Source organism: Lycorma delicatula, chromosome 5 (assembly GCF_047948215.1).
Source record: "Lycorma delicatula isolate Av1 chromosome 5, ASM4794821v1, whole genome shotgun sequence".
In the NCBI taxonomy this organism is placed as follows: Eukaryota; Metazoa; Arthropoda; class Insecta; order Hemiptera; family Fulgoridae; genus Lycorma; species Lycorma delicatula.
Window position 1 is genome coordinate 179,768,140 of NC_134459.1, and position 14,307 is coordinate 179,782,446.

Sequence of the window (14,307 nt, forward strand, 5' to 3'; positions counted from 1 at the left end):
CTATTACAATAGCACTGCTTAATAATTTAAGTTTTGTATTATTAAAAATTTAGAAATATAAATTCAATTGTAGTTCTTAAAATAAGAGTAGACCAAGATATCAGCTGAAAGATAAATTTGTTTGCACTTATACAACATATAAGGAATTTAAAGAAAACAATTACACTGTATAGTTTCCTACAAATGGTGGCATTTGTAGGAAATCTTTTAGACCAGTATTAATTATTTAATAAAACCTTATCTATTTAATTATTGACACTAGCAGCTATAGATTGATGCCCAATTACAGCTAGTTTGCTACGGATGGGAAATAAATTTTGCGTTTTATGAAAACTGACAAGCTTGACTTTCATTCAAACCCAGAATATTCCAACTGAAAGTCAGAAATGCTACAATTCTGCCAAAGAGATTACCTTTACTCAAAAGTAAACCCTATATTTGAACTTTTCATAATCCACCGACCTCTCGGTAACCATGGTTCACCTTACAATGAATTAAAATAAATTAAATTTATTGCACACCTGAACCACACAAATCTCAAGAATGTTTTTTTTCGAATATACGTATTTTCAATATCAAAAACTCGATTCAATAACTGGCACGGGGAAAACTGCAGAAACTGTATGAATTATCAAAATTAACCAAATATATAATTAAAAAAGGAGAGTTTGTCTTGAAATAGATGAGTTTTTGTCACTGTAGAATTATCTTTTAAAATTTAAATATAGACTTTTTTAGTAAATTAGATACATTGTCTACAATTTAATTTTACGTATTATTCCGTATTCTTTGGGTAGCATGACTTTTTTTAACACCCAAAATAATTATACTGTGTCAGTGTAAAAATTTTCTTGTTGAATGTGCAGAAGTAAAATATAGAACATTAAATATGTCACTAAAGAAAACTAATTGAAAACTTAATACATATTATACATGCATTATGGTAACTTTAACTATAGGGTAGAAACAAATTATACCTTTATCACTAACACGATGACAAATCCTGCGCATTTATCACTATAAATATAGATACAAATACAGTAGAAAATATAAAATAAGTATGATACTTGTATGTTCACTTTCCTGTTGTCAATTCAAAATGGCTACCGAACAACTATTTTAATATCCGTAACTACCACCAGCAACTAATAATGGCAAGTCCTTTAGAAATATTCACAAACGAAAAACACCTAAATATGGTAAAAAGTTATGAAAAAAGTAATATTTAGTGATGATGATCCAATTTTCTGTAATTTTTTTTAGAAAAGGAGAGCATACTACCAATGGCTAATACTGCAAAAGAATTTTTGAAAGAGTGCTGCAATAGTAGAAAAAAAGTTCTGAACAAGAAAAAGAACTCCATCAGGATATAAACTTCATCCACATATATACAATCAACATTTGGAAACATCGAATGATTAAGCTGGGAAATTCTGGTACATTCAAACATACTTTTTGTTTGGGCTCCTCAAGGATTCATTATGTAGAGTTAAGTTTCAAAGTAACAACTAAATATGTAGGCACAAATGTACAGAATTAACCTCAAGACTTCAAGCTAAGGAATTCTTTTTTGCGAGGTAAAAATGTGAAAGAATGGGAGATATGTAGCTGTAGTTAAGAAATTTCTGAGTAGATTTATTAAATAAACCAAATTAAGTCATTTTTCTCTTTACTTATTGAGCGAAACATATGGTACAGTATATTTTAACCTGAGTATATGTAAGAAACATAATTTATGGTGATCTTTCCGACTACACAAAATCTAATTTTTTTTTACTTATCATTCCAGCTAGAAATACATTTTTTCTGCAGGGAACTTTAAGATAGCTACTTTGTCAGATTAATGTTAATAACATAAAAACATGAATGATAAAAGGCAAACAGACAATGATCTTGATATCAATGGCAAAAAAATGTAGGTGTAAGTTTAACATGACCAAAGAAAAAGTAAAACATTATTAGATAATTAAAAAGTAATAAAACATAATGAAATAGCTATCTTATTTATTAACATTATCTAAATGCTAGTAATGCTTCATCAACAACTATTACTAAAACAAGTAGCGACTGTACAGATTGAACAATATTTATTTAATACAAAAACCAGCATCTCAAAAGTACTCTCCAAGCCTTCCCATTCTTCAGGCTATCAATTTATTTAACAACTGAAAACTGGATTCAGGGAAAATAATTACCAGTGACATATCTGAGTTTTAACCAAGTACAAGCTGGATGGTCAAGTTCAAAAAGTTTGTTTGTAGAATAATAAATTAACAGGTAAATCAGATAAGAATATATGCAACACTATTAAAACTTTTTTCATTTGGAATACAATCCCCTTTTGATTTAGGAGAAGTATATCATTTGATTTTTGAACGGAATGAATTAAGTTCAAAAACTTTGAGAATCACCTGTAATTTAATTGCAAATACTTAGTACATAGAAAAATAAAACTAAACAAATTAACATTACCCTTAAAGTTCCTCTAATTTGATCATCAGTAACGGTTGCTGTTCCAAGACCAAGCTTAAAAGTGACCTGTAAAGATAAAACATAATGTACAGTATGTATTTCTTTGAAAATAAATTTTCCTTACGTTATTCTTTTAATGAATCACAATTACTTATTACTTTCAGTTGTTTAACTGAAAATAAACAAATACATTAATGTTTAGAAAACATACCTATATAGAAAAATAAAGTAGAAGTAAACATCAAACTATTAATACTTTTTTTTTAACTTTTAAATATATTTGACTTACTTTTGACATAAGCCCTATGTGTAGCAAGAAAAAATGACAAATAAATTAATAAATAAACATTTACTAATTCATTAAAAGCAAAGAAGTCTAATGTGAAGCACAGTTCATCTTCACTCTAGGATCTAAATTTATTTTTTCCTGTTATCTAGTTGAAAAGTAGCAAAATAGATTGCCTTTCTTTTCTTGTGTAAACTTTCGATATTTCAAATATTTATATTTTAAAACATCCTATATCTACCACGGTAAGATGGAGATTCTTACCGTGGTGGATATATTAAATATGACAATAGCATATACATACTTATGATTTTATCTACATGCTCTTTTTTAAAAAATAACTATATCTTTAACTGTCAGATATTTATAAAGTATATAAAGATTTAATTTCAGTTCAATTTTATATCGATTAACTGCTTTAAAAAAAATTCAGACTCTTTATTTCAGTTGTTTTTTGTTGCAAATACAAAAACTTCTCTTCAGAAATCTGATTCAAAGGCCTTTCTTTAGCCAATTTAAATCTTAACTCCATAATGGGACAGATTAAAATTTTGAAGCGCAATACAATATAATATTTTAAACAGATTCACAGAATCTCAAATCATTAACTTTTATGCTTTCCCAATTTTTAATACTCAGTCTATGGATCTGTCCCAAGAATCTGTTTCCAGTAGGGATTTGCACAAAAAGCCTAATTAAGGCTGAAGTACAATCAGGTGAAGCCAGACATCTCACACCTCCTAACATCTAATATATATACATATGAAAATAAAACTAATCAATTTTACTTCCTCTGATAAAAAAAAAAAAAGAAAAGAAGCTTACCTTACATTTGACACTTCTTACAACCTTTCGTACTTTTGCTTCACAAAAAGCACCTTTATATTTAGCACTGACTTCAGTTCCAACCGCTAGATATGGGGGATCATCTCCCTGCAATTCAACAAATAAAAAATTACTGATTAGAGGTTTACGAATAAAATGTCAGTCAAAGTAAGTCATTAGCGATTTAATTAATTCACATAATTGTACGATTAAAAATAACTACACATCTTAAGTTTAACAAACTGAGCCCTTAAAACCCAAAAATAAATGCATTTATTAGTTAAAAGTGAAAAACAAAAGTTAGAATTTAATTATAATCAAAGAGTTATGCAAAGACTAATTAAAACTGATTATTTTAACAAATAAATCACCTAATGCTACCAAATATTGGCATGTACATAATACAAAAGAAAAATGCAAATTTATACCTTCCTTCTTTGAATAAAAAAAATTCTCCATATAATCATTACACTGTTTTCCCAAACCATTTTTCAAAAATAAGCAAAAGCTATCTTACATCCCTATCCGTAAAATAAAACCACAGGCTACAATTTCAGCCAATTCATCACCGATGTAAGACATGCTTTTATTGGCAATTACAATTTGGAAATCTAACTTCTCTCCTTCTGAAATAGAACCAAATATATAAAACCATATGCTTTTTTTCCTCTATGAATACAGTCAATCTTTCCAGCACCCATCTTGTTAAAGGTTAATGTATTATTAGACCACGTTAATATTTAACAACATATTTAGAATTAATACTGTACACTGCACGGCAAAATCTCTTATCATAGCATTCATATTAATATCAAAGCACTGGTTTTCTCAAACAATTACATTCACTTGTTCAACAAGTTCATTAATCTTTCATAATAAACCTATAACCTTAAATTAAAAAAAAATAGGTCATGTATATTTTTATTTTACTACAGATGTTTGAGATGATTTCTTTCCTAAATTATCAGTTCTCAGCCTCTTCATAACATTTGCCGACACCTTTCATAAGGTTTGTTCATCAATATTTGCAATCTAACTTTTAACGTTACATTTCCGTACATCTAGTATACGATTACTCTAAAAGAACGCATATTAAATATATCCCCGAAGAAAAAAATATATCTGTTTATTTTGATAGCCTCAAGACTTATTTGAGAAAAAATTCTTTTAGCGTGGATATTAGCAGTAAATCAAGCACCAGTACCTTGATAAGATCAACATCTAGTCTATTTTTTCTACAAGTGTACATTTTTGATGATTTATGTGATAATTAATTTTGCCATATACTGTTTTATGAGAAAATAAATGATTTGCTACAAACGGCAAAAATTGCACATAAACCGCTAATTACATATGTATGATTATTGTTGATGAAACATTCAAGGTTTTTTCAGCTCCAAAATAAACTATTCTGACTGCTTTTACAGCTATCAAGGTCAAATCAAATTTACAAATATAATAAACACAATTCAACGCTTCAGTCCCTCTTCCATCAGAAAAACATTGATAACGACTAAATATTTTTAAAGATCGATTCAATTCATAAATAACCACTGATGCAGCCAGCATGCAACTTTATTTCTTTTGATGCCCTTAACACAGCTGCTGTTCAAAACCGATTGTGAGGGGGGTACCTTTCTAAGAAACTTTCCAGGTGAATAAGTTAAACAATCTTTAACATTTCTAAGTACATGTGTATAGTTAACAATGATGGTCAGGCTCGATTCTTTTGCCTCTGTTTATAGTACTAGTCATATGAAATTAATATAGTGGAAGTCATATTGTTGACATTTAAAATTGCAGGTTATGTTTATTTACTTCAAGTGCAATATTTCACATGTCTGAAAGATAAGTAAATAAGATAGGAATCTACAACTGACCCATTACTGACATATAGGTGACACTACAGAAGTGGGATTAGCGCATGAACACAAGTTATACAGACTGCAATCCGCAGTTAACCTTAATTACAGTATTACCATCTGAGAATTACAGTATGCAAAATTTACCCACAAATAAGTTCTACACATCCCCAATAGGATGGCATCCTTTATGAAACACGTAATATCAGAGTAATAGATTATAGAAATCTGACAATCTGTTAATATTTTCAGGACATAAATGTTAAACAATTTGACTCCACTATAGGCAGATTAAGAAAAATTAGAAAGTCTTTTTTTACTTGTTAAGTCAAGCTGTCCTTATAAGCTCAATTGTTTTTGCTAATCCTGATCGGCTTTCTTTTCAGATTCAGAAGTAGATTCAAATAAAAAACAGTCACCTCAGGTAATTTTTTTTTTTGGTCCAGCAGAAAGCTGAATCTACTTCCTTCTATTTGAAACAAACCTTTGTTCTCTAACACTTGTAACGGTACACAACAATACTCAGCTCTCTTTCTGCATGTAGTTTTCTAAATATTACAAATATTTTATTTGTCATCATCTTTTCCTCATTTCCGATTGTTTATGGGTTGTATTGCGATCATAGACCAGATCTCCACTAACTGTTCCTCTATTACTTCTACTTAAAGTACATTTTGCACCGATGTTTCCTTTTTCAAACCTCCTTTAAACCATCTATCTACCTCTTTCTCTAGGTCTTCTTTTGACTCTGAATAACTACATGCTGATTGCCAGATTAAACTCCTTTTTTTGGGATGAGTAAAATTAATTTTGCCATGCATTCAAAAAGTAACAAACCTGATCGAGATTCATTAAGAAATTTCAGAATGAAAGGAGGTAAATAATGCCACCACAGAGGTCAGCATTATAATCAGATTTAAAACTTCTTTAGCTACTCTTTCACTCAGCATTCTAAATAAGAGGCTGAAACTTCTTAATCTGCATTTATTTCTCAAGAGTACTTCCTTATTACAATTAAACTCGATGTAAATTATTGTAACTTATTTGAAAATAATTAATAGCTTTCTGTTTCCAGATGTTATATGTTGTGCTCATTCCAGTAATGACATCACCTTTTCAGATCATGGAATCAGATACCAACATATTTTCGCGGAGCGCTAATCAACCGTGGATCATTGTGATGAAAAAAGGTTAATAAGATTACGGCTGGAGGTAGTCAATCTGATCACTTATTATCAAAAAATAATTCTGGAATGTCTCTGTAAGATGATATACTAATGATTCCACAACCTCTACAGGATAGCATGCAGGAAATTGAGGAGGGTAAAATAGGTTTAAACATAAAGTGGCCAAATCCACATTTGATTCCTGTAGATCACTGATTCTCAAACATTTTCGCCCATAACAACATTGAGAATCAAACATTTTCTAGCACCCCCCAAAATTTGTAAACTTATAAAAATAATTGCAATTGCCGTTTATAAGATTTACTCTTAAAAACAGCAACTGCAATTATTGTTTTTAAACATAGCATATCCTATTTCCATGTTGAATTTTAATCCAATTTACATTTTAAATGAAAGTAACTAACACGCATATTTAATCATGCTTAGAAATATTTTTATTAAAATTGATTTCAAAAAAATTACATTGTATCTATATAGTTACATAACAATAGTGATAGCACATTCAATATAACAATACAATAATCAAAACAAAGGTTACATTTATGTGAAGGATGAATGTGATGTGTTTTTCCCTCTACGTTATGTAGGCCTTCTACCCCCCCCCCCCCCACGAAAGCCTGCAGCGCCCACAAGGGGGCATTATTGCCCGCTTGAAAAGAAATGCGGCAATGCTGTAAATCAAACCCAGCATAAACAATTTTGGGCGTAGCTTCATTGCATGTTGCTGATACTTATTATAGGCTAATACTCATCATCTTTGATGTATATAAAATTGGCAGGACCACTATGAAAATGTGCACATTAAACTGTTCGATCGGTCGTAAATTAAGTTCATTATTTAAAATAAATTAATAATCTGTTAAATTGATAATACTAGTTAGGCTATTGTTATTGATATATAATTAAGGTCTGATTTTCTTTTTTTAACCGTAAATGAAACTGGTATTTTGTTGAATCGCTACAATTACCCTTTTAAAATTAAAATACGATGTATTAGTACAACATCAAATTTTGTCATTTTACTCATGGTCTTCCTCGATTATGAGCTCTAGGAGAAATGTTTGCAGTTTCTCTTTCAGAGAAACCTTCACTTTTACTTTCCAATTTAAATTTCATGTAAAATTACGAAAAAAGATTTCCGCTTGACAAATGGCAATTAAAGAAAAGGCAGCTCAATTGCAGTCTGTAAATCCATTCATAAGATGCTCGTTTCATATTTAAGTTCAAAAAATAAACTTCCACTTTCAAAAAGCTAAACATATGTAATGAAAATACTGATATCAAAACAATTTAATAACTAAATATCAAAAATAGAAAAAAAAATGAAAATAAAAATAATTGAAAATTATTTTACAATTTTATTACAGCTGTGTTAGTGTTGATGCTAAATTTATTTCATTTATTAAATAATTAAAAATCATTAATTACTTTTAATATCATTAATAATATAAAATTATTTTAATAATTCAATTTATAGTAATTTTTTATTAGATTGAATCTAACAGAAAATTACATTATCAATTCTCTGTAATAACTCTGTTGTTTGTTAACAGATTTTTTAAAGTAAAATATCATACTGTTTCCAATGAAATACTTAATATTTTAGCTAATAAAATATATTTTGATAAAACCAAAAATTACCAAGATATAAGAGAGTAAAATATTGAAAAAGTCGTTACTTTTAAATTTATGTGTTTATATTGTAAACTTTTATTTATTGGAGAAAATTGGGGTAAACACATGTAACAAATATTATAATTATTCTTCCTCAATCTGATCTTCAGATACAAATTTCTCTTTTTTGTTTTTTTAAACATAAAATTTTGTTTTAAAACACAAAACTAAGAAAGACAACAAAAGAAAAATCAAAAAAAAAATTTCATAGAATCCTTTTTGTTCATTTTGATAAGTATAATCCAAAAATGAATAGCCAGATACTCTTTTTTGTTACACCCAATGACAAAAAAATACAGACACACACTATGTAGCTACTATATTTATTAAACACAGTTATACACAAAGCATTTTATCCAAGATATTGTAAGCAGTGATGCTATTTTGATAGCATGTCTACAAAACCTTATTTTGTTTAAAAGTTACCCTGATAAAAATTGCACGATTCTTATATATGTATAAAAATGAATGTTTGCCTGTTTGTATATCTCTTCTTTTTTTTGTCTTAACCAAACCAGTCATTTGACTGGTTTGATACAGCTCTCCAAGATTCCCTATCTAGTGCTAGTCGTTTCATTTCGGTATACCCCATAAACATCCTACATCCCTAACAATTTGTTTTACATAATCCAAACGTGGCCTGCCTACACAATTTTTTCCTTCTACCTGTCCTTCCAATATATTCCAGGATGCCTTAGTATGTGACCTATAAGTCTGTCTCTTCTTTTAACTATTTTTTTCCAAATGCTTCTCTCTTCATCTATTTGCCGCAATACCTCTTCATTAGTCACCTTTTTCCACCCATCTGATTTTTAACATTCTCCTATAGCACCGCATTTCAAAAGCTTCTAATCTTTTCTTCTCAGATACACCGATTTTCCAAGTTTCACATCCATATAAAGCGACACTCCAAACATATACTTCCAAAAATCTTTTCCTGATCTTTAAATTAATTTTTGATGTAAACAAATTATATTTCTGACTGAAGGCTCATTTTACTTGGGCTATTCAGCATTTTATATCGCTCCTGCTTCGTCCATCTTTAGTAATTCTACTTCCCAAATAACAAAATTCTTCTACCTCCATAATCTTTTCTCCTCCTATTTACACACTCAGTGGTCCATCTTTTTTATTTCTAATACATTTCATTACTTTCATTTTGTTCTTGTTTATTTTCATGCGATAGTTCTTGTGTAGGGCTTCATCTATGCCGTTCATTGTTACTTCTAAATCCTTTTCATTCTCGGCTGGAATTACTATATCATCAGCAAATCGTAGCATTTTTATCTTTTCACCTTGTACTGTTACTCCAAATCTAAATTGTTCTTTAACATCATTAACTGGTAGTTCCATGCAAAGATTAAAAAGTAACGGGGATAGGAAACATGCTTGTCAGACTCCCTTTCTTATTACGGCTTCTTTGTTATGTTCTTCAATTGTTACTGTTGCTGTTTGGTTCCTGTACATGTTAGCAATTGTTCTTCTATCTCTGTATTTGAACCCTAATTTTTTTTAAATGCTGAACATTTTATTCCAGTCTACGTTATCGAATGCCTTTTCTAGGACTATAAACGCCAAGTATGTCGGTTTGTTTTTCTTTAATCTTCCTTCTACTATTAATCTGAGGCCTAAAATTGCTTCCCTTGTCCCTATACTTTTCCTGAAACCAGATTGGTCTTCTCCTAACACTTCTAACACTCTCCTCTCAATTCTTCTGTATAGAATTCTAGTTAAGATTTTTGATTCGTGACTAGTTAAACTAATTGTTCTGTATTCTTCACATTTATCTGCTCCTGCTTTCTTAGGTATCATTACTATAACACTTTTTTTGAAGTCTGACGGAAATTCCCCTTTTTCATAAATATTACACACCAGTTTGTATAATCTATCAATCGCTTCCTCACCTGCACTGCGCAGTAATTCTACAGGTATTCCGTCTATTCCAGGAGCCTTTCTGCCATTTAAATCTTTTAATGCTCTCTTAAATTGAGATATCAGTATTGTTTCTCCCATTTCATCCTCCTCAACTTCCTCTTCTTCCTCTATAACACCATTTTCTAAATCATTTCCTCCGTATAACTCTTCAATATATTCCACCCATCTATTGACTTTACCTTTTCTATTATATATTGGTGTACCATCTTTGTTTAACACATTATTAGATTTTAATTTATGTACCCCAAAAGTTTCCTTAACTTTCCTGTATGCTCTGTCTATTTTACCAATGTTCATTTCTCTTTCCACTTCTGAACACTTTTCTTTAATCCACTCTTCTTTCGCCAGTTTGCACTTCCTGTTTATAGCATTTCTTAATTGCCGATAGTTCCTTTTACTTTCTTCATCACTAGCATTCTTATATTTTCTACGTTCATCCATCAGCTGCAATATATCTTCTGAAACCCAAGGTTTTCTACCAGTTCTCTTTGTTCCCCCTAAGTTTGCTTCTGCTGATTTAAGAATTTCCTTTTTAACATTCTCCCATTCTTCTTCTACATTTTCTACCTTATCTTTTTTAATCAGACCTCTTGCGACGTCCTCCTCAAAAATCTTCTTTACCTCCTCTTCCTCAAGCTTCTCTAAATCCACCGATTCATCTGACACCTTTTCTTCAGTTTTTTAAACCCCAATCTACATTTCATTATCACCAAATTATGGTCGCTATCAATGTCTGCTCCAGGGTAAGTTTTGCAGTCAACGAGTTGATTTCTAAATCTTTGCTTAACCATGATATAATCTATCTGATACCTTGCAGTATTGCCTGGCTTTTTCCAAGTGTATATTCTTCTATTATGATTTTTAAATTGGATGTTGGCAATTACTAGATTATACTTCGTGCAAAACTCTATAAGTCGGTCCCCTCTTTCATTCCTTTTGCCCAGCCTGTATTCACCCACTATATTTCCTTCCTTGCCTTTTCCAATTCTCGCATTCCAATCTCCAACTATAATTAAATTTTCATCTCCTTTTACGTGTTTAATTGCTTCATCAATCTCTTCGTATACACACTCTACCTCATCATCATCATGGGCGCTTATAGGCATATAGACGTTAACAATCGTTGTCGGTTTAGGTTTTATATAAAATATGGAAGTACAATATTCACCCCCTCAGTCCCCAGGGGAGCTGTGTCCCCTCTGACTGCCAAACCTCTTTTTAAATATAGTTAAGTAACTAAGACTGATTATTTATTAATTTGCATTACTATTCTATTACTTTTATCCTTACTTCTATTCCTTTCCGAGGTTTATTAAAATAAATTATGTTCTTTGAAATATAATATATTTACAATCTACAAACCATGTTAATAAAATAAAAATTATTTTGATTATCATAATGAAATAAAAAAAAAACAGTAATATAAGTCACTGCATCCTCTAAAGCAGCATTTCTCAAGCCGGGAGTCATGAAATTAGCTTTTAACTTTACATGTAAACAACAACTACAAACATTATTGTAAACTTTATTATAAACATTCTACTTAGATTACTAAGTACACATGTACAAAAAAATTAATTAATGAGATGGTTGCATTTGTTTTTCATTTAAAAGTTTCTCCATATGTGGATCTTATGTTAGAAACGCACACGAAAGCTTTTCAAGTCTTTTATCAAAGATGATAACTAAATTTAGTTTTTAGCACAACCGTGGATGAAAAACCCTTTTCATAGAATTAAGACGTGGTAAAAGGGATTACTAGTATTTTCAATGCTTCTGTGACTAAATTCCCACATTCATTTCGACGAGCAAATCACAACGTATCTAAATCTTCAGATGTGAATTGTAGTTTCATCGGCAGATGTTTGGACGAGTCGGTTGTGAATCTCAATCAGTAATTTAGCAGCTACAACAACGTTTTCACTAAATCGATTCAATACCCTTCTCTTTGAGAAATCATTTTTATCTTCCAGGAAGTACTCTGCCGACAAAGTTTTCAGCTCGCACAAATTTATCTTCATGCTACCCAAACTATGGACAATAATAGTGTCTTCTTCATCCAAATTTTTCTCAATAAATAAGATTCGCTGGATGTCGATGGCTCACTTCATTTTTTCACAAATTTAACCATTTTGCATAAGAATCTAATTGAAAAAAAAACAGTTACACAGTTTGACCTCACATTAAAAACCGAAACTTCAATTGTCATTATTTTCAATGAAACTATGTTTTTAAAAACTTAAATAAAAACTCTAGATGCATGCCTTGCATTCTAAACTGATATTATGCAACCCCTTATGACTTTTATAATGAGAGCATGACGTGTTATCATATGAATGTTTAAACATTACGCTCTCACAGTCATTATGCAAGCAGATCAAATTACAAGGAGCACATACACATTTAAGTTGGAACATTTAAATTGCTCATATCTGCACATTTCATACATGCATGTTCATACCTGACACTATCAACACAGCTAAATAGTTTTAACTAGATTTCATTAGATTGGGGTTGGAGGTGTCACAAAATATTCAATTTAAACTTTTTTTACTTTTTGGGGGTCAAGGAGCTAAAAAGGCTGAGAATCGATGCACGAAGGTGTTTAATCATTTAATATTTCAAAAGAAAATGATAACAAAGCCTATTCTAAACTTAAATAATTTCTGTGCAATTACTACGCAAACTCTCTACTGAACTTAGCCACAGTTTAAATCGGTTTGACTCAGATTTCAAGAAATATATAATAAACCTACGTTTATAATCCTTTAACAGCAAAAATTAAAAATCTTACCAAAGTAATTTACTTACCATCATCTCCCGCTTACTGTTCCACCGCTGCATTAAGGCGTGTTGGTTCTCTTCCGCAGATGTGAAAGTGAATCAACCATCTGTGTAATGAAATTTAAAGGAAAATAAACTTATTAGTGTAAGAAGGGAAGACTGAAAAAAATAGCTTCATAAGAAGGAAGCAACTATTAAAGTAAAACGAAATCAGATTCATAATAAATTTATTTGTGTTGTAATCTAAAAGTCCAGATCTAGATATCTCCAGATATCTATTCTTAATTTGAAAATGAAGCAGCCGAATGCTTTATGTACTAATTGTAGCAGTAGCAGAGCCAGAATATGTTGTCCATTAGAAACCACAGCTTTTTGAAGGGAGATGGTTCTAAGACTTTGTTAGTGTTAAAATAACCAGTGCTATTCATCTGTACCACTGATGCAAAAAATTTCAACCGCGAAAAATATAATAAAAAAAAAAACACGACTGCAAAAAAAACATTGCTCTTTAATACAGGATAATTAAAGAGCATGTGAATGATAATTTTGTATACATATTTGTATCTGCCATAATCTTTTTAAATCAAAAAAAAAATTATAAAGGGGAATTATAAAGATGATTATTAGGGATGTAATATAAAGTTGTTATTCATGTTTAAAAAATAATGTTCAAATATGGTACCCAAACATTAGTTTCATACACTAATAGATTGTAAAAGCAGCATAGTAGTTATAAGGTATAAATTCTTTTTACAATAATTTGTCTAATTTATTTTAAATTAGTTTTACCTTACCTCAGCGACAGATAGAATTCTTATATATATATATATATATATATATTGGTATAGTTTTTATTTTTAAATCTCATTTATTTTTTTGTTAAAAACTCAAATTCCAAAAAAATATACCTCTGTAAAAGACTAAATGTAAATAATTTGAAAATAAAACAACAGTAAATATAATCATTTTTTATAAAATGGCAGGAATTGGCGTTTATTATATATACGAGGTGCGACAATAAAGTAATGAGACTGATGTGAAAAAATGTTGCTTACCGTTTTAGTCATGTTTAGTGTTGTCTCCTTCAAAGTAGTTCCCCTCTGATTGCACACACTTATTCCAGCGCTTCTACCATTGATGGTAACATTTCTGGTACTCATCTTCTGTAATATCCTCCAAGACCCTCGTCATAGCTTTTTGGACATCTTGTGTTGTTTGAAAATGGTGTCCCTTGACCGCCATTTTACTCTTGGAAATAGAAAAAAGTCGCACAGAGCGATAT

At 30.2% G+C, this 14,307-nt stretch overlaps 1 protein-coding gene across 6 annotated transcripts in view; it reads right to left on the reverse strand.

Annotated features, from left to right (window-relative positions):
* htk (AT-rich interaction domain hat-trick) overlaps positions 1-14,307 on the reverse strand; it is a 176,261-nt gene that overhangs the window by 148,063 nt on the left and 13,891 nt on the right. For all 6 annotated transcript variants that reach the window (XM_075367666.1, XM_075367665.1, XM_075367664.1 and 3 more), the window contains exons 2-4: positions 13,053-13,132; positions 3,584-3,691; positions 2,473-2,538 (exon numbers count right to left, since the gene is read on the reverse strand). In XM_075367666.1, the coding sequence (XP_075223781.1) occupies positions 2,473-2,538; positions 3,584-3,691; positions 13,053-13,085 (207 nt within the window). In that variant the 5' untranslated portion in view covers positions 13,086-13,132. The remainder of the gene's footprint in view (positions 1-2,472; positions 2,539-3,583; positions 3,692-13,052; positions 13,133-14,307) is intronic.